Below are 26,337 nucleotides of genomic sequence, written 5' to 3' on the forward strand. Positions count from 1 at the left end.
CACCGCTGTCTTTGTTCGACGGCGCAGCCAGAAGCCGCCGCCGCTGCCGCTACGAAGATGACGTCCGGAGTCGGTGGCGCGGTGACGATGGTTCATAGCTCCCCGACGAGACCAGCGGCGACGTTTTGCTGTTCGTTGCTGTGGCGAGCGACTTTGCGTGCGCAATGAGGGCGATGACGAGCGACGTTTCGGGGGCAATGGCCTTGGCTGCACGGCATATTAGAAGAGGCCAGTCGAGAGAGAGAGAGAGAGCGCGTGGGTGGTGGTAACAATTGGGAGACTGCACTTGTTTTTTTACGCACCGTGGACGCGGTGTTATTGCCCGATGGGAATGACAGATTGCCAAAGAGTCTCGCCCACTCCACCGCGATCCACCGAAATTAGCTCGACCATAACAGGGGGGGGGGGGGTGGGGGAACGTACCGGCGTCTCGTGATGAACCAAACGGAACTCTCCCCGTGAAGGCGGCACCGAGCGCAAAGTCCCCGTGAAGGCGGCCGTTCGTAACAACCGCGTGGTATCTGCGTGGTATCCGTGTGGTATCCGCGTGGTATCCGCGTCGCCGTTCTCGCCGAGCGAGGCTATCCGCCGCACGGGCGCCACTTCATGGACACGGCGAGGTTCCCCTCTCTCTCCCCCCACCCCCCCCACCCCCCCCGTGTGGTCTCGTGGATTTTTCTCCGGGTCCTTCCGGTTTCCCCGCCCACTCCACGTTATTACAATCGGCACCGCTGTAAATTTCCCCGCACTACGGCGACCCACTTCATCGAGGCATCCGTCTGCGACGGCCAGTGTCGCTCCTGAGAAAAGCGCTATTATTATTATGATGACGCTCGCTCAGAGCGTGGCCCTCGCCTGCTAAAGCAAACAGCAGCTTGAGTTCACCCGCGGGGTGACGGCGGTGGCGGCGAGGGAGGCCGGCTCGGCTCGGATGCGCCAGTGGAAAAGCGGCGAGTACGGAGGAACCCCCCCACCCCCACCGCTACCCCCCCTCCCCCCCCCACCGCTACCCCCCTAGGCGGTGCCGCGCGGCGCTGGCGGCAGCAGCAGCTGCTTCCAGCGGCGCAGGCGCACGCCGTAGCGCTGGGAGGGCGAGCGCTCCTCGCTGGCGCGCAGCACCACCACGCGCGCCACCGCCTCCCCCTGGGCGTCTCCTCCCCTCCTCCCCGAGTCGGTCGTCGCGGCCGGGACCGACGCCGAGGCCGGCGCCCCCACGGGAACCGGCAGCAGGAGGTCCAGGACGTCGCCCTCGCGCACCTGCGGGAGGACAGAGAGACGGCGTGGAGAGTCGCGGACGCAGCGGTCGTCGTGGGGAGAAGCCATGGGGGGGGGCCCCCGCGAGTATGAATGCGGTCGTTAAAACCGCCGATAACGACAACGACACAGCCAACTCAGTAAGGGGTTGCCACGTAAACTAATCGGGCCCAACTTTGCCACGTAAACTAAACGTGCCCAACTTTGCCACGTAAACTAAACGGGCCCAACTTTGCCACGTAAACTAATCGGGCCCAACTGTGCCACGTAAACTAATCGGGCCCAACTTTGCCACGTAAACTAAACGGGCCAAACTTTGCCACGTAAACTAATCGGGCCCAACTTTGCCACGTAAACTAATTGGGCCCAACTTTGCCACGTAAACTAATCGGGCCCAACTTTGCCACGTAAACTAAACGGGCCAAACTTTGCCACGTAAACTAATCGGACCCAACTTTGCCACGTAAACTAATTGGGCCCAACTTTGCCACGTAAACTAATCGGGCCCAACTTTGCCACGTAAACTAATCGGGCCCAACTTTGCCACGTAAACTAATCGGGCCCAACTTTGCCACGTAAACTAAACGGGCCAAACTTTGCCACGTAAACTAATCGGGCCCAACTTTGCCACGTAAACTAATTGGGCCCAACTTTGCCACGTAAACTAATCGGGCCCAACTTTGCCACGTAAACTAAACGGGCCAAACTTTGCCACGTAAACTAATCGGGCCCAACTTTGCCACGTAAACTAATTGGGCCCAACTTTGCCACGTAAACTAATCGGGCCCAACTTTGCCACGTAAACTAATCGGGCCCAACTTTGCCACGTAAACTAAACGGGCCAAACTTTGCCACGTAAACTAATCGGGCCCAACTTTGCCACGTAAACTAATCGGGCCCAACTTTGCCACGTAAACTAAACGGGCCCAACTTTGCCACGTAAACTAAACGTGCCCAATCGCCGACTTGTTCAGCACTCACTGGTCGTGTGTTAGAGAAGTAAACCCACGACGTTTACAAGTATAGTGTAGTGTATAATAGTGCATCATAGTGGATAGTAGTGTAGTGTATAGTAATATAGCCTATAGTGTAGTATACTAGTTCAGCACTAACTGGTTGTGTGTTGGAGAGTAAACCCACTACAACATTGACAATTCGAGTAGCCGTGACGCTTCGCCAGTAACAGCAACAACAAGAACCAGCTGAGCTCCCGGGTTTGTCATCCACTCGGCCTGTGACCTGACCGCTCATCCCTCACCCCCACCCCCCTCCGGAGCTCCCCCCCACCCCCTCCCTCCCCCCCACCCCCTCCCTCCCCCCCACCCCCTCCCTCCCCCCCACCCCCTCCCCCCCACCCCACCTCCTCCCTCCCCCCCACCCCACCTCCTCCCCCCCCCCACCCCACCTCTTCCCTCCCCCCCTCTCTCTCCCGTGAGTGGAGGGCTCTTGCACCAGCAGTGGCGGGGAGCACATTGCAGGGCCCCACGCCTTCGCCCTGTGCTGCCGTGCGTTTGCGCGAGTGACGGTGTGTCCATGTCCGTGTGAGTCCGTGCGAGTCTGTGCATTTGTATGCGAGTCTGTGTGAATCCGTGTGAATCCGTGTGAGTTTGTGTGAGTCCGTGTGAGTCCGTGTGAGTCTGTGTGAGTCTGTCAATCCGTGCGAGACTGTGTGAGTCCGTGTGAGTCCGTGCAAGTCCGTGCGAGTTCGTGTGAGTCCGTGCGAGTCCGTGCGAGTCCGTGCGAGTCCGTGTGAGTCTGTGAATCTGTGTGAGTCTGTGTCAGTTCGTGTGAGTCTGTGAATCCGTGCGAGTCCGTGCGAGTCCGTGCGAGTCCGTGTGAGTCCGTGTATTTCTACGCGAGTCCGTGCGAGTCCGTGCGTGGCGTGGCCGAGCCTGCTTCGCCGCCTACCGTGCGGCTCTTCTTGATCAGCCGCTGTCCGTTGAGCCGCAGGCGGCTGGCATAGAAGGCGTCCTCGATGGCCCTGCACGACACCGCAAGGGGGGGGGGGGGGCGTGACCTCGTGACCTCGGGGGGGGGGGGGGAACTCGAGAGTGCGACGCTACGCAGCGCTACGGAGCTACGCTACGCAGCGCTACGGAGTGACGAAACGCTACGGTGACATGCTAGGTGACGCTAGGTGACGCTACACAACGCTACATTACGCTATGCAGCGACGCCATGCTACGCAACGCTACGTTACGCTACGCAGCGACGCAGCGCTATGGTGACGCTACACACTATGGTGATGCGAGCCGTCCGTCCGGATCGTTTGTCACAACGCACGCCGATTGGTACACGCGGGGGAGAGGGGGGGGGGGAGAGGCGACCGACCAATGGCGTCGACGTAGCCGAGCGTTGCGAACAGGGACGAGGGTTCGTCGTTTGTCGAGAACGACACGGACGAGGCGGAATTAGGTGTGCAACACGAATAAACGAGATGGAGCAGTCGAGATTTGAAGTTTTCGTGACTGCAAGGATCCATACTATTTGGTTCTTTCGGTAAAGTCACGTATGTGAAAAAAAAAAAGTTAATAAAATCACTTTTTATTTATTTTTTATTTATTTTATTTACCTACGTGACTTTACCGAAAGAACCAAAGAGTATAGATGGAGCAGGCGGCACCGACGCCGTGAGAGTGAGAACGCAACGGACGACGCAAACGCACCAGAAAGACATCACACAGACAGCGCACACTCGCAATGATGAGCACACTCGCAATGACGACGATGACGACGTACGTACGTAGAACTTCTTTCGCACCCTACGTAGCCAACCGTGCTAATCGTGAGGCGCTGATGACCACGATGTGCTCTCACTTGTTTGAGATGTCCAGGCCGGCCTTCATGACGAGGTCAAATCGGAAGGAAGCCACCGTCTTATCAAGGTCCTTGTAGTCCTTCACGACACCTTCCTGCGTCACGAACGAAGCCTCCTCCTCCTCCTCCCCCTCGCCAGGCTGCTCCTGTAGAACGACGAGTGGCAGGACCTCACCCACGATGATCAGCAGGGTCTCAACGCGATGACCAGCAGGGTCTCAACGCGATGACCAGCAGGGTCTCAACGCGATGACCAGCAGGGTCTCAACGCGATGACCAGCAGGGTCTCAACACGATGACCAGCAGGGTCTCACCACGATGACCAGCAGGGTCTCAACACGATGACCAGCAGGGTCTCAACACGATGACCAGCAGGGTCTCAACGCGATGACCAGCAGGGTCTCAACGCGATGACCGGCAGGGTCTCAACACGATGAACAGCAGGGTCTCAACGCGATGACCGGCAGGGTCTCAACACGATGAACAGCAGGGTCTCAACGCGATGACCGGCAGGGTCTCAACACGATGACCAGCAGGGTCTCAACACGATGACCAGCAGGGTCTCAACGCGATGACCGGCAGGGTCTCAACATGATGACCGGCAGGGTCTCACCACGATGACCGGCAGGGTCTCAACGCGATAACCACGGCTTCCCCGTTTGTCGCGACGAAAAAGGGACGATGGAATAACTGGCTCTGAGATCTCTCCCAAACCCCCCCCACACCCCAGCCAACTGCGCTGTCAACAGACCTTCACTGCTCTTCTCCTTCGCCATCCCCGCGACCGACCGGCCGCGCCTCTCTCCCTTCCTCCTATCGGCAGACTTCAATTGCGCCTCTCTGACAAAAATACCCCACGAGCCTCGACAAAATATCCGGTGACGGCGACGGGTCCCTCAATAAATGACGTCACGGAGCGGTTCCCTGGAGGAGCCGGCCCCACGTGGCTCACGGAGCTGCAGGTTGCCGACCGCCCCCTCGCGCTAAGACGGACGAGGCAGACATGAGAGCGGACGCAGCGCGGAAACTTCGATACCACGACAGGGGAAACGCTTTCACCCTCTCACGGTTTTGATATTATCATGGACACACACGCACCCTCTCGCCTCACCGCTCCCTCCCGCTCATCTCGTCGCTCCCTCCCGCTCACCTCGTTGCTGTCATCTTCCTCCAGGCGGGCGTCCTTGCTGCGTCCCTTCCGCCCACGCTGGTACGAGGAGCCGCCGCCCCCCTGCGTTGCCGTGGAGAGGCCTCGCGACCACGCCGACCGCAAAGGGGGGCCGAGGTCGCGGGGTCGCGCGGGGTTCACGACCCCCGCAGCGGTGCCCCAGTGACCCCCCCTCCACCACCGCCGCCGCTGCTGCCCCTGGGCCTAAAACAGGCGAAGGGCACGGGGGTGAATCAAAGAGACGAGAGGAAGCAATGGGAGGCAAATCTGCCACTATCGACCGAGGAGGCCTCTTCCTTGCCATTCGCCGATTTGTGAGCCGGGGGGGCGGGGGGGGAGAACGCCGATCGAAAAACGAACGCCCGGACACGCGGCCGCCACCACCACCACAGTGACGGTGGTGGCGGTGATGAAGGCCCCACTGAGCGGTCTTCACCACCACCACTACTGCGGTGGCGCTCACGCACATGCGGGACGGTGGTGGCGGTGAAGGACACATTGAGCGGTCTTCACCACCAACACCACGGTGGCGCCGACTCACATGCGGGATGACGGCGGTGGTGGCGGTGATGAAGGCCGCACCGAGCGGCTGCACCCTGAGGGGAGATCTCCAGGCCTGGGCGCGGGGAGCCAGGGCGGAGGCCAAGCGGGAAACCGGCACCACCAGCATGAGGGCTACGGCAGAGCGGCCTACACCTGCACGGAAACACACAGCAAGCCGACACACACAGCAAGTCAACACTTCAAGCCGACACACACAGCAAGTCAATGCAGCACATCAACACGCACAGCAAGTCAACACAGCAAGCCGACACACACAGCAAGTCAACACAGCAAGCCGACACACACAGCAAGTCAATGCAGCGCATCAACACGCACAGCAAGTCGACACGCATAGACACCCATGGACTCATGTAGACCCATGGACTCACATAGAGACCCATAGACACACATAGAGACCCATGGATTTACATATAGACTCGCACAGAGACTCACAGACTCAAAGATTCACACAGAGACCCATATACTTACACAGAGACCCACAGACTCACACAGAAAACCATAGACTCACATAGAGACCCATGGACTTACATATAGACTCGCACAGAGACTCACAGAGACTCATAGATTCACACAGAGACCCATATACTTACAGAGACCCATGGACTCATGTAGAGACCCATAGACACACATAGAGACCCACAGACTCACGCAGACCCATGGACTCACATAGAGACCCATAGACACACATAGAGACACATGGACTTACATATAGACTCGCACAGAGACTCACAGACTCACAGAGACTCATAGCTTCACACAGAGACCCATATACTTACAGAGACCCATGGACTCATGTAGAGACTCATAGACACACATAGAGACCCACAGACTCACGCAGACCCATGGACTCACATAGAGACCCATAGACACACATAGAGACACATGGACTTACATATAGACTCGCACAGAGACTCACAGACTCACAGAGACTCATAGATTCACAGAGACCCATATACTTACACAGAGACCCATAGACTCACACAGAAAACCATAGACTCACAGAGACCCATAGACTCACACAGCGACCCATAAACTCACGTAGAGACCCCATCGACTCGCGTAGAGAGTTTGTGAGACCCATAGACTTAGAGAGCACATAAGAGGCGTATGGACGTGCATGGACCCACTGGGTGAGTGACTATGTGAGTCTATGTATATACGTTGAACTTATTTCGCAACGTACGTAGCCAACCGTGCTGATCAGATGGGTGAGTGACTATGAGAGTGACTGTGTGAGTGACTATGTGAGTGGGTGAGTGACTGTGTGAGTGGGTGAGTGACTGTGTGAGTGGGTGAGTGACTGCGTGGGTGAGTGACTGCGTGAGTGAGTGACTGTGTGAGTGACTGTGTGAGTGGGTGAGTGACTGTGTAAGTGGGTGAGTGACTGTGTGAGTGGGTGAGTGACTGTGTGAGTGGGTGAATGACGGCGTGAGTGAGTGACTGTGTGAGTGACTATGTGAGTGGGTGAGTGACTGTGTGAGTGGGTGAGTGACTGTGTGAGTGGGTGAGTGACTGTGTGAGTGGGTGGGTGTCTGCGTGAGTGGGTGAGTGACTATGTGAGTGGGTGAGTGACTGTGTGAGTGGGTGACTGTGTGAGTGACTATGTGAGTGGGTGAGTGACTGTGTGAGTGGGTGAGTGACTGTGTGAGTGGGTGAGTGACTGTGTGAGTGGGTTAGTGACTATGTGAGTGGGTGAGTGACTGTGTGACTATGTGAGTGACTATGTGAGTGTCTGTGCCAGTGGGTGAGTGACTATGTGAGTGAGTGACTGCGTGAGTGGGTGAGTGACTATGTGAGTGGGTGAGTGACTGTGTGAGTGACTGTGTGAGTGGGTGAGTGACTGTGTGACTGGGTGAGTGACTGTGTGAGTGGGTGAGTGACTGCGTGAGTGGGTGAGTGACTGCGTGAGTGGGTGAGTGACTGTGTGAGTGGGTGAGTGACTGTGTGAGTGGGTGAGTGACTTGTGAGTGGGTGAGTGACTGTGTGAGTGGGTGAGTGACTGTGTGAGTGGGTGAGTGACTGTGTGAGTGGGTGAGTGACTGTGTGAGTGACTATGTGAGTCGATGTGTGTGTGTTCAACTCTTTTAGCACTTTGCCTCCGCCGGGCAGAATGTTCCAGACGGCCGGCAGAAGGGCATCTGAACGCAGGTGGTGACCGCCGTATTTGTTCCACGGCTTTATCCAGAAACCGCCGTTCGCTCTACAGTCGTGTGTGTGTGTGTGGGGGGGGGGTGTACTTGGCCTACTTCTCCACGCAGTGGCGCACACTCACCCGCACCCTCTCCCCGGGTGAACTTGAGCGGCGAGGCGAGCGAGGCGAGAGGAAGGCTCCGTTGGGGCCTTCGGGCCTGAAGGTCGCTCGGTTTGGGTTACCCCTACACCCTCCTGTGTGTGTGTGTGGCGCGTTGTTGTCGTGGTTGTTGTTGTTGTTGCTGCTATTGTTGTTGTTGCAGTTGTTGTTGTAGTAGTGTGGTTGTTGTGGTGGTGTTTGTCGTGGTTGTTGGTTATGTGGTTGTTGCTGCTGCTGTGGTTGCTGTGGTTGCAGCAGTGTGATTTTTGTTGCGGTTGTTTTTGTTGTGGTTGTTGTGGTTGTTGTTGTTGTGGTTGTTGTTGTGGTGCTTGACGCGAGACTCGGACTCGCTCGGCAAATTTCCCCGCAGCTCCCCTCCTCGCGACCCGAATTACGACGCGATTCCAGAATCGAAACCTCTTCGATTCTACAATCGATTCTAAAGCCCTCATACAACCGCGCTTGGCCAACGGCGCGCGATCCGGGATTATCGATTACACGCGATCGATTCTTCAAACGTGTGTTCGTGCCGCGCTAATTTTATTTTCTTTAGATAAAAAAATGACATAAAACCCTGAACAAACAAACAATTCAACACTTTCGCCAATAAAACCGCGTGTGGCCTCAACAAAAGAAAAACGTAAATGACAGGGCTGATGCTTGAGCATTTGTGAAAGAATATGAAAAAAAGAGCTTTTTCGCTCATCGGATTCCACCTCCACTATGAATTAACACTCCGATTCTGACTTTACAATAAGTGTGGTGACGTCACTACGCGCACACCAACGCTGTGAGGTGACGTCACCACGACTGCGATCGGCGACCTCAAAAGTGCGCGGTGACGTCACGCGCGGGTTGAACAATGACGTCACGCAGCGTGCGTGCGAATGCCGTCACAACTGCATTTGCTGCCTGGCGTAGGCGGTTACGTCACGACAACTTCGATCGCCAGCCCAGCGTACGCGGTGACGTCCTTTGGGGGGGGGGGCGTGCGCGGTGACGTCAGTCGGGGTACGAGGTGACGTCACGACAACTGCGATTGCCAGCCTAGCGTGACGTCACGTGGGAGGGTGGTGGGGAGGGGTGTTTGGAGGGGAGGGGTGGAGGGGATGAATGGTGCGGTGACGTCACAACTACTGCGATTCCAACAGCCCTCCCCGCCACGCGGTGACGTCACGCCCACCGCGATCGCCCCTCCCCCCCCGCGTACCGTACGCGTTGACGTCACGGCGTGTGCGCGGTGACGTCACGCCCACCGCGATCGCCCCTCCCCCCCCGCGTACCGTACGCGTTGACGTCACGGCGTGCGCCCGTTACCAAGGGCGACGGTAATGGCGGCGCGCGTGTTCGCAACGCTAATGGCGGCGCCCAGGAGCCGCGGCGCTAACCCAGCGGCCTCCTCCTTCCCCCCCTTCTCCTCCTCCTGCCCCGCGTCGCCGCCGTCTCGCGGCCGCGAAGTGCGCGTCGTGGGCCGCGCCGAGCTGCGCGGGGCCCCGGACCGCGCGAGGCTGAGCGTGAGGGTGAGGAGCGCCGCCAAGAGGGAAGCCCGCAGCGCCGAGCGAAGCGCGGTGAGGAGAGCCGAGTACGCGGAGAGCAGCGTGAGGCGAGCCCGCGGAGTCCAGGTGGGTGTCACTGTCTCTGTGGCTGTGTGTCTGTGTGTGTGTGTGGATGTGTGTGTCTCTGTGTGTGTGTCTCTGTGTGTGTCTCTGTGTGTGTGTCTCTCTGTCTGTGTGTGTCTGTGTGTGTCTCTGTGTGTGTGTCTCTGTCTCTGTATGTCTCTGTGTGTGTCTCTGTGTGTGTCTCTGTGTGTGTGTCTCTGTGTGTGTGTGTCTCTGTCTGTGTGTCTGTGTGTGTCTCTGTGTGTCTCTGTGTGTGCCTCTGTGTGTGTGTGTGTCTCTCTGTCTGTGTGTGTCTCTGTGTGTGTCTGTGTGTGTGTGTCTCTGTCTCTGTGTGTCTCTGTGTGTGTCTCTGTGTGTGTCTCTGTGTCTCTGTCTGTGTGTGTCTCTGTCTGTGTGTGTGTGTGTCTCTGTGTGTGTCTCTGTGTGTGTCTGTGTGTGTCTCTGTGTGTGTGTCTCTGTGTGTGTCTCTGTGTGTATCTGTGTGTCTCTGTGTGCGTCTCTGTGTGTCTCACCGTGTCTCTGTGTCTCTGTCTGTGTCTCACCGTGTCTCTGTCTCACTGTGTCTCTGTCTCTGTGTGTCTCACCGTGTCTCTGTCTCACTGTGTCTCTGTCTCTGTGTGTCTCACCGTGGCTCTGTGTGTCTCTGTCTGTCTCTCTGTGTCTCTGTGTCTCTGTGTGACTCACCGTGTCTCTGTGTGTCTCACCGTGTCTCTGTGTGTCTCACCGTGTCTCTGTGTGTCTCAATGTCTCTGTGTGTCTCTGTGTCTCACCGTGTCTCACCGTGTCTCTTGTGTGTCTCACTGTGTCTCTGTGTATCTCACTGTGTCTTTGTGTGTCTCACTGTGTGTCTGTGTGTCTCTGTGTGTCTCTGTATGTCTCACTGTGTCTCTGTCTGTCTCACTGTGTCTCTGTGTGTGCCACCATGTGTCTGTCACTGTCTTTGTGAGGGGAGCAGAGTGGAGAGCGGGGGGGGGAGGTGGGAGCGGAGGGGGAAGTGGGGAGGGTAGCGGGGGGGAGGAGCGGGAAGGGGAGTGGAGGGGGGAGCAGGGAGGGGAGTGGAGGGGGGAGCGGGGAGGGGAGCGGAGGGAGGAGGAGTGGGAAGGGGAGTGGAGGGGGGAGCAGGGAGGGGAGTGGAGGGGGGAGCGGGGAGGGGAGCGGGGAGGGGAGCGGAGGGAGGAGGAGCGGGAAGGGGAGTGGAGGGGGGAGCAGGGAGGGGAGTGGAGGGGGGAGCGGGGAGGGGAGCGGAGGGGGGAGCGTGGAGGGGAGCAGAGTGGAGAGCGGGGAGTGGAGGGGGGAGCCGGGAGCGGAGGGGGGAGCGGGGAGGAGAGCGAGGGGAGTGGGAGTTGCGTTTCCCGCACAGCAGAGGGCAGCACGCTCCACCTCGCCAGCGAGGGGAACGCGTGGTGGTGGTTGTGGCGGTGGCGTCGTCGCTTGTTTGTGGGCCCCTCGTGTTGTGCAATTTGTACATTTTTAAAAACTTAGTTTTTTATTTATTTTTGAGCTACTTTGCGTCACCACCTTTTCTCGAGACCACACTCGGATCGTATTTTGTTGTTGTTGTTGTTGTCGATGTAACTCGCTGTACCCCCTCGTGTGCCCCCGACCGGACATCTGTTGGGATAAAAAACCAAAACAAAAGAGCTTTACAGCTCAACGGATTCCTCCCTGCAGTTCCAAATAAAGATTCCGATTCTGTTAACCTGGCTGTGCAGGACGGTGACGTCACTGTGCTCAAGAGCCTGGACCGCCTCGACGGCCTCTACGTCATGACAGTGGAGGTACCGCCTCTGCTGCTGTGCACACGTGTGTCAGAGATGGTGTGTCAGAAATCGCGTGTCACAGATGGTGTGTCACAGATGGTGTGTCACATATGGTGTGTCAGAGATCGCGTGTCAGAGATCGCGTGTCAGCGATCGCGCGTCAGAGATCGTGTGTCACAGATCGCGTGTCAGATATCGCGTGTCAGAGATTGCGTGTGAGAAATCGTGTGCCAGAGATCGTGTGCGAGCGCATGTCCCTGTGTCATGTGCGTGCGTCTGTCTTTGTGTTGGCTAGGTCATGTAGCCCGCGTGCCCCGTCACCCACATGCTCAAGCAGCTTCTGTTTGGCTTGATAGCTGGGCTAAACGGGCGCGGGAAGAGCCAGAGAAGAGATCGAGCAGATGTCGTACAGCAGGAGGATATGGAGCTGAGTGGATTTGCCGATGACCAGTACCGGCGGTGTCAAGATCGATCTCCGTGGAGGAGGTTCGTGAAGGACGCTACTGGGCAGTTGGGAGGCAGTCGCCCTCCAACAACAGCAGAGGGCAGAGGAGCGACGCTCACAACGACGAGCGGAGCGCCGGGCGGGTTAAACGCAGCAAGGTGGCACGGTAGGGGGCACAGGTGGTGCATCTGCCAGTCATCGCAGTCAGGTCAACCAATGGCACTTGGGTCTGTTCCGTGACCCCCTGCCAGCGGACCTTATCAACTTCACGTGGCCTCAAAGTGCACCTAGCCTGGTGCAAGCGTCGTGGTGACGCCACCACCACTTAGTGGCGAACAGCGGTTGTTGTGTGTAGCATGTGTTTAGCGGGGAGTGGTGGCGCAGCGGTTAGCGCGCTGCACTCGGCGGCCCGAGTTCGATTGCAGCTCATGGCCAATAACAGTGGCGAATATCTGAAGCGGTCCTGGGCCTCCCCTATGCCGACTCAGCCTCAAATGAGCACAGACAGACTTCGCTTAGCGCTCGAGATGCGTTCCTGGAGAAGTTAGTGCTCATCGATTCGGTGCATCCCCCATAAATATCATTGCATATGTGGGGGATGCTTTCCCTGCAGTATTATTCGTCTGTGTCTATGTTGATAGGAGGATGGGTGAGTGTGTGGGTGAGTGACTGTGAGTGGGTGAGTGACTATGTGAGTGGGTGAGTGACTGTGTGAGTAGGTGAGTGATTATGTGAGTAGGTGAGTGACTACGTGAGTGGGTGAGTGACTGTGTGAGTGGGTGAGTGACTGTGTGAGTGGGTAAGTGACTGTGTGAGTGGGTGAGTGACTGTGTGAGTGACTGTGTGAGTGGGTGAGTGACTGTGTGAGTGGGTGAGTGACTGTGTGAGTGGGTGAGTAACTGTGTGAGTGAGTGACTGTGTGAGTGGGTGAGTGACTGTGTGAGTGGCTGAGTGACTGTGTGTGTGGGTGAGTGACTGTGTGAGTCTCTGTGTGTATGTTGAACTTCTTTAGCACCGTACGTAGCCAACCGTGCCAATCGGATGGGTGGGTGTGTGGGTGAGTGACTATGTGTGTATGTACGCGTACGTGTTGAACTTCACGTGGCCTCAAAGTGCACCTAGCCTGATGCAAGCGTCGTGGTCACCGCCACTTAGTGGCGAATGGCGGTTGTTGTTGTGTTGAACTTCTTTCGCACCGTACATAGTGATCGCCCAGGAGGTCGCTTCTGAGAAAGAGCTGCGTAGCTCAGTGGAGCCTTGCACCTGGTGAAATAACAAGAAGTTTAAATAGTTCCAGTTGCTCTCGTTGGCCGAGCGAATATCACCCACCCGATGTCGTGCGCCGTGGCGGGCTTCAGAGGCGGTTGCTACTCGCTTGACAGCGCTTGACCCCCACAAGTCTTTATTCTTGGTTCTTTCGGTTAAAGTCACGTAGAAGGGAGATACTAAAATAATATAAAACAATAAAAATTCTCACGACGTTTCGACTGCAACACAAGCAATCGTCATCAGGTGTGAAATCCACAGCAAGAAAATTTGAAAAAATCATCAGGTGTGAAATCCACAGCAAGAAAATTTGAAAAAAAATTATAGCTGTGGATTTCACACCTGATGACGATTGCTTGTGTTGCAGTCGAAAGGTCGTGAGAATTTTTTTATATTTATATTGTTTTAGTATCTCCCTTCTACGTGACTTTACCGAAAGAATATGAATCCCTGCAGTCACAAAAGCTTTAAATCAAAATTTAACCCCACAAGTCTGTTAAGGCACCACGGGGAGGGGGAGGGACGTTTGTCTTTGTGCGCGAGCACGTTTGACGGGCGCGCACGTGCGATGCCCGCCCCCCCCGCCCTCCAGGTTGTGGCAGAGTTCAGTGATTTCCAAGCGATGCACGCGGTGCGGAACCAGCTGGTGGAGAAGCTGGACAGCTGTGTGGACGTGGCCCCCCCCCGTGTACCACCTCACGGCCTTGGCACGCGACAACTACAGGTGACAACGCACGGATGGCACCACTCCCCCACCTCCCCCTCCCCCCCCCTGTAAGCGCAGCTTTCATGGACCAAAAAATAAGTTACGCCTTAAACTTTGGGAGCAATAAGTCTTGACGCGTGTTTGACGTGTCTTGAATCAAACTGTTTCTTTATTTCTTAGTTGCACAAAAACGAGCGATTTTTCAAAGTTGTATCTTCGCCTAGATTTGAAGTTTTCGTGACTGCAAGGATCCACACTCTTTGGTTCTTTCAGTAAAGTCACGTAGGTAGAAAAATTTAAAATAATAATAACTAATAAAAAATGGAAATAACTAAATTAAATCACGACGCTAGCTTCCTGATGACGGAGGCTTGTGTTGCCTCCGAAACGTCGTGATTTAATTTAGTAATTTTTTTTTTTCATTTACGTGACTTTACCGAAAGAACCAAAGAGTAGATATGTCCGCCTGTCCACGTACTTGATCACGTTGTCACACGGCGGTCAAACACTGTGTCCACTCGCTCCCGCCTGGCCCTTCTCCTGGCTTCCTGTTTATACTGTCAGACCGGAAGTGACGTCATGGGTTCAACCAACGGAGCGTCTAACCACAAGGGGGGTTCTAAACAGTTGGAATATTCCAAGTCAAGTATGCCCAATATGTCAACAAGTGCATGACAGATGTACATCAAATGTACACACAGAAATCATGCATTCACTTTCTGTCTTACGGCTCTTACACCCCCCCCACTCCACCCGGTTGTAGCCTTGCGCTTCCTCGGCACTGCAATAAGTCGTGCCCGCGTCGCCAGAGGTCGCAACCGGGTACCCGATACCCGTACCCTACCCGATACCCGGCTACCCGTACCCGGCCAGGAACAGGTACGGGTAGCCGTTTGCAACCCTGGTTTCGGCCGGGTACGGGTCGGCCGTGAGTCACTGGTGAGTAACCGTTTGTCACTCATTTCGGGTAGGGTACGGGTATGGGTAGGGAACGGGTACCCGTACCCGGCCGGGTACGGGTACGGGTACCCATTTGCGACCCTGGTGCGGCCGGGTACGGGTACGGGTAAGGAATCAAAACCCGTTTGCGACCTCTGCGCGTCGCGTAGCAGTGTAGTGGGTACAAACTTGAGAGGACTTCACTCTTCTGCAGGCAGCACGTTTATTTCAACATTACAATAACCCAAAGGGGTACGGGCCCCTTCCACCCGATACCTAGGGAGGTATTCCCTCTGGAATAGCCTGCCCTAACACTGCTTACGCTCCAACCTCTTCGCTGGTTAAGCTTTGACCCGACCCTAGCCAGGGGTTCGGGTTCTGCCCTTTGGGCTTTTCGCTTCATCACCCTTTGGGCTTTTCGCTTCATCACCATTAGACTCCCTGCTGCCCCCTTGTTGACTCGAGGCCGTTATTACAGCCTACAAGTAGTGGCAATCGCGTACAGCGCTCAACGATGCAGCTACATATTCTTGGTTCTTTCGGTAAAGTCATGTAGAAGGGAAATAATAAAATAATATTAATATTGTTTTGTAAGAACCAAGAATATGAATCCCTGCAGTCACGAAAGCTTTAAATCAAGATGCAGCTACAGATAATAATAATAAACTCAAAGTCATCCCCACCCCCTGCCATTGCTTGGGCCTGAGCCAGACTCGGAAGCCTCATGAAGAAGCCAGCATTGGGCAGTTTGGGTTTTGGCTCGAGTCCATAAAGATAACAAATTGGAAAGCCACCCATGTACGCATATATTACCGTTGAACTTCTTTCGCACCGTACGTAGCCAAACCGTACGTAGCCATCCGTGCTAATCGGAGGTGTGCGGGGGGAAGGACAGCAAACTAAACACAAAGAGCGGCTCTAAAGAAATTAGTTTTCAATCTAGATGATTTAAAAGTGCGAAAGAAGTTCAACGTTCATACATAGACCCACATAGTCACTCACCCATTCACACAGTCACTCACCCACTCACACAGTCACTCACCCACTCAAATAGTCGCTCACCCACTCACACAGTCACTCACCCACTCACACAGTCACTCACCCACTCACACAGTCACTCACCCACTCACACAGTCACTCACCCACTCACATAGTGACTCACCCACTCACACAGTCACTCACCCACTTACATAGTGACTCACCCACTCACACAGTCACTCACCCACTCACATAGTGACTCACCCACTCACATGGTCGCTCACCCACACACTCACCCATCCTCCGATTGGCACGGTTGGCTACGTACGGTGCGAAAGAAGTTCAACTTACATACATAGACCCACACTCACCCACTCGCATATCATAGACTCATGGCGCACAAAGTGCCGAAGGCCTTTAGTCTACTGCCAAGTGGGCAGGTCTCCGGATCAAACTCCGTCCATCCTGTCCCATCTAACTTCCCTCCTGCTTGCAAACTTTCTCCTTACTCCCGTCTCCCATAGACTCTCACCATCTCATTGACACGCACTCACAGCTATGTCGATGGCTCCGCTTGTCCACCAGGCTAACCCCACAAATGAACCACAGTACAGTAATCCCTCGCCACTTCGCGGTTCAAGTTTCGCGGCCTCAGTGCATCGCGGATTTTTCGAACTGATTTAAAGGCCTCATTATACCTGTGCAGTAACACCATCATCATCACCATTCATCGAACTGCACAGGTCTGTCATTGTCGTCATTGTCATCGTCATTGTCATCGTCGTCGTCGTCATTACTGGAGTCAAGTCTCAAGATACTACTGTCATTGGTGAGTGTAGAACACCATAATACGTATCGTATGAGAGAGAGAGAGAGTGAATGTATAATATTAAGGTTTTATAATTAAATAGATTTAAGTAAAATATATATATATAAAGTATAAATATACATATTTTAAACATTCTGGTACCCACACACACATATACGGAAATTCCTAGGGGGGCCAATCCTACTTCGCGGATTTTCACCTATCGCGAGGGGTTCCGGTCCCCATTAACCGCGATAAACGAGGGATCACTCTACCTCGCTGATCTCGTCAAGGAGCGTAAACCATGACGCGAACTCCGCTCATCTTCGCAGCAGCAGCAGCAGCGGCGACTTTTGGCTATCGAACAATGACGGTGGGCACCGCATCGCGCGGCGCTTTCAGATGCGCTTCTGTGGCCGTCTGGAACGCTCTTCCTTCCCATGTTAGGAAGCCCACTGGAGCTATGCACTTTTAAATCATCATCTAGATTGCAAACTCATTACTATATAGTACACTGTACACTACACTACCCGAAACACTAGACTACTATACACTACACCATTATACTACATTTAAAACTCTTTTCTTTGGAACTGCTTTTTGTATTTAGTATGCTGTCCTTCCCCGCACTTCCGATTAGCAAGGTCGGCTACGTACGGTGCGAAAGAAGTTTATCAAACGTGTCCGTACAAGCATAACCCCCGCGTGGCCTCCCGCGTAGCGACCACTCGGCACGTCACGGGGCCGTCGTGCCCCTGCTAGGCGATAAAAAAAAAAATCTCGCACGATAAAAAAAAACGCCTCTCTCAATCTCACCGCGTCTTGCTCCCTCCCCTCCCCTCGCGACCCGCGCAGACGGCAGGCGTGCCTCCTGGCCGTGGCGAGCGCTCGCCGCAAGGCCCACGAGGTCTGCCGCCTGCTGGGCCTCTCCCTGGGCCGCCCCCTCTCGGTGCACGAGCTCCCCGCCGTCGACGACGCCTCCGCCGACGACGACGGCGATTGGCCGCTTCCGGTCGCGTGCTCCGCCCGCCGCGAGCACGGCCTCGCCTCCTCCTCCGCCGCCGCCGCCGATCAAAACGCGGCGGCGACGTCGTCGTCGTCGCTGCGGGACCACGTGGAGGCGGCGACGGAGTCGGTGCGGAGCGGCGTGGTGGCCGTCTTCGAGCTGCGGCCCCCCAAACGCGCCGGCGCGGAGGGGCGCCACCGCCGCCGCTGAGGGCGCCATCGGGCCTCCCAGGTTCCTGCGTCCGCGGTCGTCACGTGGAAGGGCTGAGCTGACGGGGGGGGAGGGGGTGGGGAGCGTTGTATGTGATGTGCGTGTGTGTGTGTGCGTCGGACTTCTTTCGCACCGTATGTAGCGGACCGTGCTAATCGGAGGATGGGTGAGTTGTGTGGGTGAGTGACTGTGTGGGCTGAGTGACTTTGGTAGTGTGTGAGTGAGTGACTATGTGAGTCTATGTCTCTATGTATGTTGAACGTCTTTCGCACCCTCATTCTCCACTCGTCCCCGGCCCCCAAGCCAGCCTGTCAGTAAAGTTCACGTCCGACGGCCGTGCGCACAGGTGAACTCCTTGATTTTTGTGTAATCGCCGCCCTTAACCCACGACTCCCTATTATTATCCGCAGGAGCTGTCGGGTCACGGACAACTCCCGTCACCCACGGCCCAAATCTCCCACCGCCGTCCACGGCCTTGTTGCCACGGGTCGACGCGCGAGTGAGCGGCATCAGCGTTTGACGGGGCTCACGTGGCAAATCGCTCCCGAGTTGCTCGTGGGTTTACGCGTTGCAACTGCCGCGATTGGTTTTTTTCGCCGACGGATGAGGCCAAGACGACGACGGGAGAGAAGGGCGAGTTGACAGTGCGGCGCGACGGAACGCGTTCAACCAAGTGGCGCTTGGCAGCACCGGCTTCTAGTCGCGCGGAGACTTGCGGTGACAAGTGGTGACATGTGGAGACATGTCGTGACACGCGGTGACATGTCGTGACACGCGGTGACGCGCGGAGACTTGCAGTGACGCGCGGAGACATGTGGTAACACGCGGAGATGTGCGGTGACAAGTGGTGACACGCGGAGATGCATGGAGACGCTCTGAGGCTTGCACTGACGTGCGGAGACTTGCGCTGACGCGCGGAGACATGTCGTGACGCGCGGAGACGCTCGGAGACACTCGGAGACATATTCTTTGGGTCTTTCGGTAAAGTCACGTAGATCGGTTCAAAGAAAATGCCTACCTACGTGACTTCACCGAAAGACTCAAAGAATATGAATTCCTGCAGTCATGAAAGCTTTCAGGAAAAGCTTTCAAGATTTAACGCTTGGAGAAGGGTGTAGACACTCGGAGACGGGCGGAGACTCGCGGGGAGAGAGAGACAGAGATGCAGAGGCACGTCTCTGAAGCACGGCGGGTTTGAGCGAGGGTGACGGCAAAAAAATAAATTGGACCCAGAATTATTTTGCGTTTTTTTTTTTGGTTTTCCTTCCTCGGCTCACGGCTCGCAAATAAGCGGAGAAGTAAAAAAATTGTCAGGTGGCTCGGCAGGCGACGTGGGGTGAGAGGAGATCGTCCTCCACGCGAGCCTTCAACAGCGGCGTCAGCGGCGTCAGCGGCATGAATCCTTCAGCGGACGTTGCGTGCCAAGCAACTTCGCCGTTCCTTGCGTGCGTCCTAAACACGCGGCGCTGCGATGGACCTTGAGCTCCGGAGAGACAAACAACAACGACCGCCGTTCGCCACTAAGCGGCTATGGACGCCACCACGGCGCTTGTGCCAGGCCACGTGCACTTTAAGGCCACGTGATGTGTCGAACGCCCGCCGGCACGAGGTCACGGGGCAGACCCAGGTGCCGTGGGTTGACTGAGGCTCAGTCAGTCCAAAGAGACGCACACACAGACACGCACGCACGCGCTTTCGCGACCAATATCATCCATAATATAGGTTTTTTTGGGTTAGATCGTGTAAATATATAAATGTGTCGTCAAACCCGCCACCACCCGACACAGCCTATTAGTTAGTAAGGTTTGTCACGGTAACAGAACGTGCCAATTCTACTACAGCACAGTGTGTGTGCTGGAGAGCAGATTGTAAATGTCGGCTTGCTCTCCAATACCGCTGTGCTGTACTCGTAACGAATTGGCCACGTTTATGCGATCTAACCCCAACAAACCCTGTATTTTAAATGCCACAGCTGCAGTTCTTTGTCAACCCACTGTTTGCGTGAGCACCTCCACACACCATGGGGGGGGGGGGGATCACTGGGGGGGCTTGTTTGACCGTACTTCACCAGCGCCGTGTCGGCGAAGGCAAGGGGCGCGTGGACGTTGGGGGTGGCGGCTGCGGTGCGATGACCTCTGCCGACGGGCTACGGGGCGGGCGGCTGCTGCGACGGTCAGTGAGCGTGATCCGTCTGCGGGTACCTCCGTCGATTTGTGAAGGCCCTCGGAATCGGAGGTGGCGTTCATTTGCCACTGGGCAAAGCCCAACTGAGCGGATAATAATAATAAAAAGTATGCGGCCCTTGCCCCACCACCTTCTCCAACCATTATATAAACGGAGTGGTAGCTCCTGCAATCTCTCATTTACTTGATAGAGCTGTCGTGGCTGTGACGGTTCCACCTGAAGACGGAAGCTTGTTATTGCCTCCGAAACGTCGTGATTTTTATTTTATTTTACTTTTTAATGTTTTACCTACGTGACTTTACCGAAAAAACCTAAGAATATGAATCCTTGCAGTCACGAAAGCTTCAAATCTAGAATGAAAAAAGCGCTCCTTTGCTTTTCAACGGCGACTCCGAACAGCCGAGGAGAAGAAGGCTTTGATGGGAGTGTACGGCCGTTTGGGGTTAGATTGCGTAGGCGTAAATGTGCCACGTTACACCCGCCACTACCACCACCGCCACCCGACGTAGTAATGTTTCATACTCTTCGATAAAGTCACGTAGGTAAAAAATGAAATAAAAATTAATAAAAATAAAAGAATAAAAATCACGACGTTTCGGAGGCAACACAAGCTTCCGTCTTCAGGTGAAACCGTCACAGCAAAATACCTACGTGACTTTACCGAAACAAGATTATGAATCCTTGCAGTCACGAAAGCGTCAAATCTAGTAGTAATGGTTGTCACGTAAACAAAACGTGTCCAATTAGTTGCGAGTTCGGCCCACCGGTGTGTTGGAGAGTGAACCCATGGGCTGGAGTAGTAACTAATTTGGCACGTTTCGTTCACGTGATAGACCACTACTGATTGGCTGTGGCGGCGGCGGGTTTTTTCGGTAAAGTCACGTAGGTAAAAAAACATTCAAAAGTAAAATAAAAAAAAATAAAAAAAAATCACGACGCTTCGGAGGCAACACAAGCCTCCGTCCTCAGGTGGTACTTTACCGAAAAAACCTAAGAATATGAATCCTTGCAGTCACGAAAGCTTCAAATCTAGAATTTATCGACCACACATTTATCCCGACGCGATCAAACCCAACACGAAAGCCCCACCACGGTCGCGAAAGCCCCCACCGCGTGTCAAACCTTGACAAGTGCGCCGAGATGTGTAGGTGAGACGCGTGTGTGGGAATGCTCTCGAGTAAAATGCCTTTTCGATTTAAAGCTTTCATGACTGCAGGGATTCACCTTCTTGGTTATTTTGGTAAAGTCACGTAGAAGGGAAATAATAAAATAAAATAAATTAAACATAATCAAATAATTCTCACGACGTTTCGGCCACAACGCAGGCAGCCGTCCTCAGGTGGAGAACAGGTCTTCTCGACAGACCGTCGTGAGAATTATTTTATTATGTTTTATTTTTATTATTTTATTATGTCCATTCTACGTGACTTTACAGAAATAACCAATAAGATATAATGCCCGTGTCAATTCCCTTCCCATGATTTTAAAACGACGCACCTGCAAATGGATCGCCCTGCTTCTGCGTGCGGGGAGGTCAAAGGTTGGCATACGAGGCCTGTGACTGTACCAGTAAGATTTTACGTCGTGCAAATATTGTGGCTTTGCTCTCCGACGCACAACCGGTGTGCTCTACTAGTAACCAATTGGCACGTTCTGTTTACGTGACAAACCCCTTACTAATTGGCTGTGTCGGGTGGTGGCGGGTTTAACGACGTATTTGTATATTTTCGCGATCTAACCCAAAATAAACTTGCATCGTGGAAGATTTGACTGATTAACAATTAACCCGTAAAAACAAAGTTTTATACTATAAATCCTTTATATGCGTGGCATCGGTTTTATTTTATCATTCATTTCTGTTTTTCTTGAGTAAGAGTTTCATTTTTATCACATTGGTATTTTAAATTAGATATGAAATTTTTTTTTCCTAAGAAGTGGAAAATTTAGGACAAAAAATTTCACGAAAATAAATTGTCGCGCACAACGAGTCTGTGTGCAAAATGTCAGCTCGATTGGATCACGGGAAGTGGGTTAAAAAACGACCGAAAGATTTGCACGGTCGTAAGCGCGCAAGCAAGCAAGCAAGTGAACTTAATATAAAGGATTTAAAAAAAGGCCTGTTGCCGTCTCTCACTTTACGCAGCGAGTCGTTTCATTTTCTGGCAGAGCTCCAGCCGGGAGAGGCTTGCCACAGCCGAGGGAGGCTTGCCGAACTTTCGCACGGCAGACGAGCGAACGTTCACACGGCGAACGTTCCCATGGCGAACGGGTGAACGTTCACACGGTGAATGAACAGAAATAACCCACGCGCACTTCATTGTCATTGTGCTCCGAATTTTTAGTTGTTTTTTACATTTGCGCTGACTGCATTGTATGGTCAAATTCAATCGTGGCACGCTGCCCCCCTCCGCCCCCCCGTGGGTGTTGTAATGGTTATCGCGCCGGTCGCGTGCAGCCAGAGGGCTCTCCGGTTGCATGCTACAATAACGAAAGGCGCCGTTTAATATCCACCCCTCGCCGCAGCGTCTCCTCACGCAGATGTGTGACGCGGCAGTCGCCGCGGCGATTTTCTTTCGCAGCATCGGCAGCATCAGCAGCAGCATCAGCAGCAGCATCAGCAGCAGCAGCATCAGCAGCAGCATCAGCAGCAGCAGCATCAGCAGCATCAGCATCAGCAGCATCAGCAGCATCAGCAGCAGCAGCATCAGCAGCAGCATCAGCATCAGCAGCAGCATCAGCAGCAGCAGCATCAGCAGCATCAGCAGCAGCAGCAGCATCAGCAGCAGCATCAGCAGCAGCAGCATCATCAGCAGCAGCAGCAGCATCAGCAGCAGCAGCATCAGCAGCAGCATCAGCAGCAGCATCGGCATGAAAATAACGAGGTCCCTGCCTGGCCTGCCCGCGGCAGTTGGGCACGCAAGCAACGCCGACGACATCGTGGTGCGCCGTTAAAAGGCGATGTGTGCAACAGGCGACGTTGCGGGCAAACGGCCTGCTTCAGAGCACACAGATCTGCAGCGCTGTTGTAAAGAAACGATATTCTTAGGTTTTTTTCGGTAAAGTCACGTAGGTAAAAAAATAAAATTAATAAAATAAAAATAAAATAAAAATCGTGCTGTGACGGTTCCACCTGAAGACGGAAGCTTGTGTTGCCTCCGAAACGTGTTTTTATTTTATTTTTTATTTTACTTTTATTAAATTTTTTGCCTACGTGACTTTACCGAAAAAACCTAAGAATATGAATCCTTGCAGTCACGAAAGCTTCAAATCTAGAAGTAAAGAAACGAGTTTGTCGATCGAGATGACGATGATGTAGAAGTGCACCGTAGCTCCCAGCGTCTTCTTAACATCGGTAAAGAAGAGAGCGTTCCAGACGGCCGCTGAAGCGCGTAAGCAGCCGCCGCTGCTGCTGCCGCCAGGATGACAATCGTGCGACGAGCGAGAAGGGTCAATGCCCCGGGAACGTAACCCACGTTGCGCATATTTCTCCTTTTAAGGCCACGTACGCTCGCACGCACTCACGGCGGCGACGGTGGTGTGTTGGTATTATTATTACTGACGAGTGTGTGTTTTTGTCAGACGTGAAAATAATGGGTTGCCCGCGCCGCGGTCACGAATATCTGTGGGAATGCGAAAAGCGTGCGGTGGTGGCGGCAGTGGTAGTGGTGGTGGCTGTGGTGGCGGTGGTGGCGGCAGTGGGTGTGGTGGCGGTGGTGGTGGCGGCAGTGGTTGTGGTGGCGGCGGCGGTGGTGGAGGTGGTGGTGGCGGCAATGGTTGTGGTGGCGGTGGTGGCTGTGGTGGCGGTGGTGGCGGCAGTGGGTGTGGTGGCGGTGGTGGTGGTGGTGATTGTGGTGGTGGTGGCGGTGGTGGTGGTGGCGGCAGTGGTTGTGGTGGCGGCAGTGGTTGTGGTGGCGGTGGTAGTGGCGGCATTGGGTGTGGTGGCGGCGGTGGTGGCGGTGGTGGTGGCGGCGGTGGTTGTGGTGGCGGTGGTGATTGTGGTGGAGGTGGTGGTGGTTGTGGTGGCGGCGATGGTTGTGGTGGAGGTGGTGGTGGTGGTGGCGATGGTTGTGGTTGTGGTGGTGGTGGCGGTGGCACCCCCGAGGCCAGGCCACTGCGGTGAGCACCGCACGAGCCGCCCAACAGGTGGGCAAATTCATTCCACGCGAGATGCGAAAATGAAATGTCTGGAGCCGTCACATGTCGCAAGTGCCGAGACTGACGGCTCGCGCTCCGCAGCTACTGGGGGGGGGAGGGATTAGATCGCGTAAATATACCAACATTTTAACAATTGTAAATGTTGTAAATTAAATAAAACATATACAATTGCAGGCAAGGTTACAATTGTTACATTTACATGAGACTCTGTCTATGAGAGATAGAGAATCTCCATGTCCATGGGACTCTGTCTATGAAAATGTCTATGAGAGGTGTAAACTGCTGCTGTGGCCTCTCTACGTGCTCTGCGGGAGGGCCATTGTCCGAAACGTCATCTCGTATTTTCGAGGTCATGCATACAGCGGCATTGACCAACATTGTGAGTTTGTTTTTTTGTTATTGTCGGAACAAATTTCATTAGGTCCGCGTAAAATATAGGGCGGTGAAACATCGCTATGGAATTTAAAGAAACGGTTGATAATGATAATGGTGGAAACACTTAACCGCGAGCTCTGTAACGCGTGACATTTTATCGAAAACACGCAATCATAGGTGTCCACCATCGCATTAAACAATTAAAACGTAACTGCCGAGGAATGCGCCTCTTCGCACGCTGCCACCAGCCTGCCACTCGTAATGGACGTCAAGAGCTCTTGCTGCAATTGAACTTGTCACTCCTAATGTCTGAGGCACTCACGCGCTGACAGGTTGACGGGCTCACGCCCATCTCACGAGGCATGGATACCTCGCGAGATGACGGCAGAGATACGGGCAGGAGGTAGGAGGTTTAGCGAGACGAGACGGAGATGTCGCGAGTTGGCAGAGGTGCAGACAGGATCGAGACCAGGGAGATCCACTGGCGTGCGTGATTGTTAATGATCCCAATTCATCTTCTTGGTTCTTTCGGTAAAGTCACGTAGAAGGGAAATAATAATAATAAAAATAAAACATAATAAAATATTTTTTTATTATGCTTTATTTTTATTCTTTTATTATTTCCCTTCTACGTGACTTTATCGAAAGAACCAAGAAGATGAACCCCTGCAGTCACGAAAGCTTTAAATCGAGATCCTAATCCTGATAATTGTTTTTTTACCCTTTTATCTGGCAACAAAACTGACACCTTTTTTACAAGGAGTCATGTTTGCATAGACCACAATACCTGCAGTCATAATGCAAACAACAAACATAGCTCTGATAATGTACGCACTGTCCTTGAAGTTGATTGGTCCACACCCTGGCTTCGTCGCCCATATAGACACGTGGTCGCCTATTGCTGCTCAGCATCGTCCATATCAGGTGCATCGTTTAGAGGCAAGGAATGGTCCTTGCGAGCTTCACCATCAAGTCGTTAATCCAGACGGTGGCGTAGGCCCATGACAAGTCCACGAAGGCCGCGCCGGTCTTGGATTTCTTCTGGAATGCGGCCTCGATGTGCGTCGCACGGAGCCAGAACTTGGTCACAGCAGCTGCTGCGTGCAGGCCGGAGTCCCGCTCTCGTTGTTCAGGCATCACCGACTCGACGAGGGAGCTGATTCTCCGGAGGAGGATGATGATGATGATGCTTTCCAGGAGTTTCTAGGTCGTGCGCAGGAGTGACATTGGCCAATATCTCGGTTTGGGTTTTGCAATTCTCATCGCCTCCCGCCGTGCATCCGGTTTTCATGGTTTTGGTGTCCAGGTTTGCCAGCCACTCGAGTCCCCGAGGGCCTAAGTGATGGAGGCGATTCTAGTAGGATACCATCTCGGCCAGCAGCTTTGCCTTTCTTCATTTCAGCCATGCCCTCCCTCGCTTCCTCCATGCTGATGGCGGTTGGGGGTCTTGTGAAGAAATCGAGGCCCCATTGCCTGGTGGTGTAATTGGCGATGTATTTCTCGTTTCGATTTAAAGCTTTCGTGACTGCAGGGATTCATCTTCTTGGTTCTTTCGGTAAAGTCACGTTGAAGGGAAATAATAAAATAATAAAAATGAAACATAATATGTCAGAGCAGGTCCCCTGGGTCTCTATGTTTATTATGATTTATTTTTATTATTTTATTATTTCCCTTCTACGTGACTTTACCGAAAGAACCAAGAAGATTTTGGTTCTTCCAAGAAGATTTCTCGTTTTTTTTTTAGTCGAGCGGTCCTTAGGTTTAACACATGGTTGGCTTCCGCAACCAATATC

General features: G+C 54.0%; 2 protein-coding genes across 2 annotated transcripts; one reads left to right on the forward strand and one right to left on the reverse strand.

Annotated features, from left to right (window-relative positions):
- Nucleotides 1-1,014: 1,014 nt before the first annotated feature.
- On the reverse strand, nucleotides 1,015-8,738 carry MTRES1 (mitochondrial transcription rescue factor 1). The gene is made up of 6 exons (XM_078880466.1): nucleotides 8,076-8,738; nucleotides 5,781-5,935; nucleotides 5,222-5,443; nucleotides 4,072-4,217; nucleotides 3,163-3,235; nucleotides 1,015-1,257 (listed from the first exon to the last, which is right to left on the reverse strand). The coding sequence occupies exons 2-6, from the start codon at nucleotides 5,907-5,909 to the stop codon at nucleotides 1,015-1,017; spliced, it is 813 nt and encodes a 270-aa protein (XP_078736592.1). The 5' UTR covers nucleotides 5,910-5,935; nucleotides 8,076-8,738.
- Nucleotides 8,739-9,379: 641 nt separating this feature from the next.
- On the forward strand, nucleotides 9,380-21,871 carry IRAK1BP1 (interleukin 1 receptor associated kinase 1 binding protein 1). The gene is made up of 5 exons (XM_078880467.1): nucleotides 9,380-9,715; nucleotides 11,425-11,490; nucleotides 11,777-11,958; nucleotides 13,776-13,907; nucleotides 17,470-21,871. Exons 1-5 carry the CDS (start codon nucleotides 9,425-9,427, stop codon nucleotides 17,828-17,830), a joined length of 1,032 nt encoding a protein of 343 aa, XP_078736593.1. The 5' UTR covers nucleotides 9,380-9,424; the 3' UTR covers nucleotides 17,831-21,871.
- Nucleotides 21,872-26,337: the final 4,466 nt, after the last annotated feature.

The sequence above is a fragment of the Lampetra fluviatilis genome, chromosome 57, assembly GCF_964198595.1.
Source record: "Lampetra fluviatilis chromosome 57, kcLamFluv1.1, whole genome shotgun sequence".
NCBI lineage: Eukaryota > Metazoa > Chordata > Hyperoartia > Petromyzontiformes > Petromyzontidae > Lampetra > Lampetra fluviatilis.

Bases quoted from the DNA above. Each gene is read 5' to 3' on its own strand.
- MTRES1 (XM_078880466.1), bottom strand. From the start codon at position 5,909: ATGCTGGTGGTGCCGGTTTCCCGCTTGGCCTCCGCCCTGGCTCCCCGC. The intron at 3,236-4,071 runs GTGAGAGCACAT...GGTGTCGTGCAG, and splicing joins GGCCTGGACATCTCAAACAA to GGCCATCGAGGACGCCTTCT. The intron at 1,258-3,162 runs GTAGGCGGCGAA...GTCCTCCCGCAG, and splicing joins TGATCAAGAAGAGCCGCACG to GTGCGCGAGGGCGACGTCCT.
- IRAK1BP1 (XM_078880467.1), top strand. From the start codon at position 9,425: ATGGCGGCGCGCGTGTTCGCAACGCTAATGGCGGCGCCCAGGAGCCGC. The intron at 9,716-11,424 runs GTGGGTGTCACT...CTGGCTGTGCAG, and splicing joins GGCGAGCCCGCGGAGTCCAG to GACGGTGACGTCACTGTGCT. The intron at 11,959-13,775 runs GTTCGTGAAGGA...CCCGCCCTCCAG, and splicing joins GATCGATCTCCGTGGAGGAG to GTTGTGGCAGAGTTCAGTGA.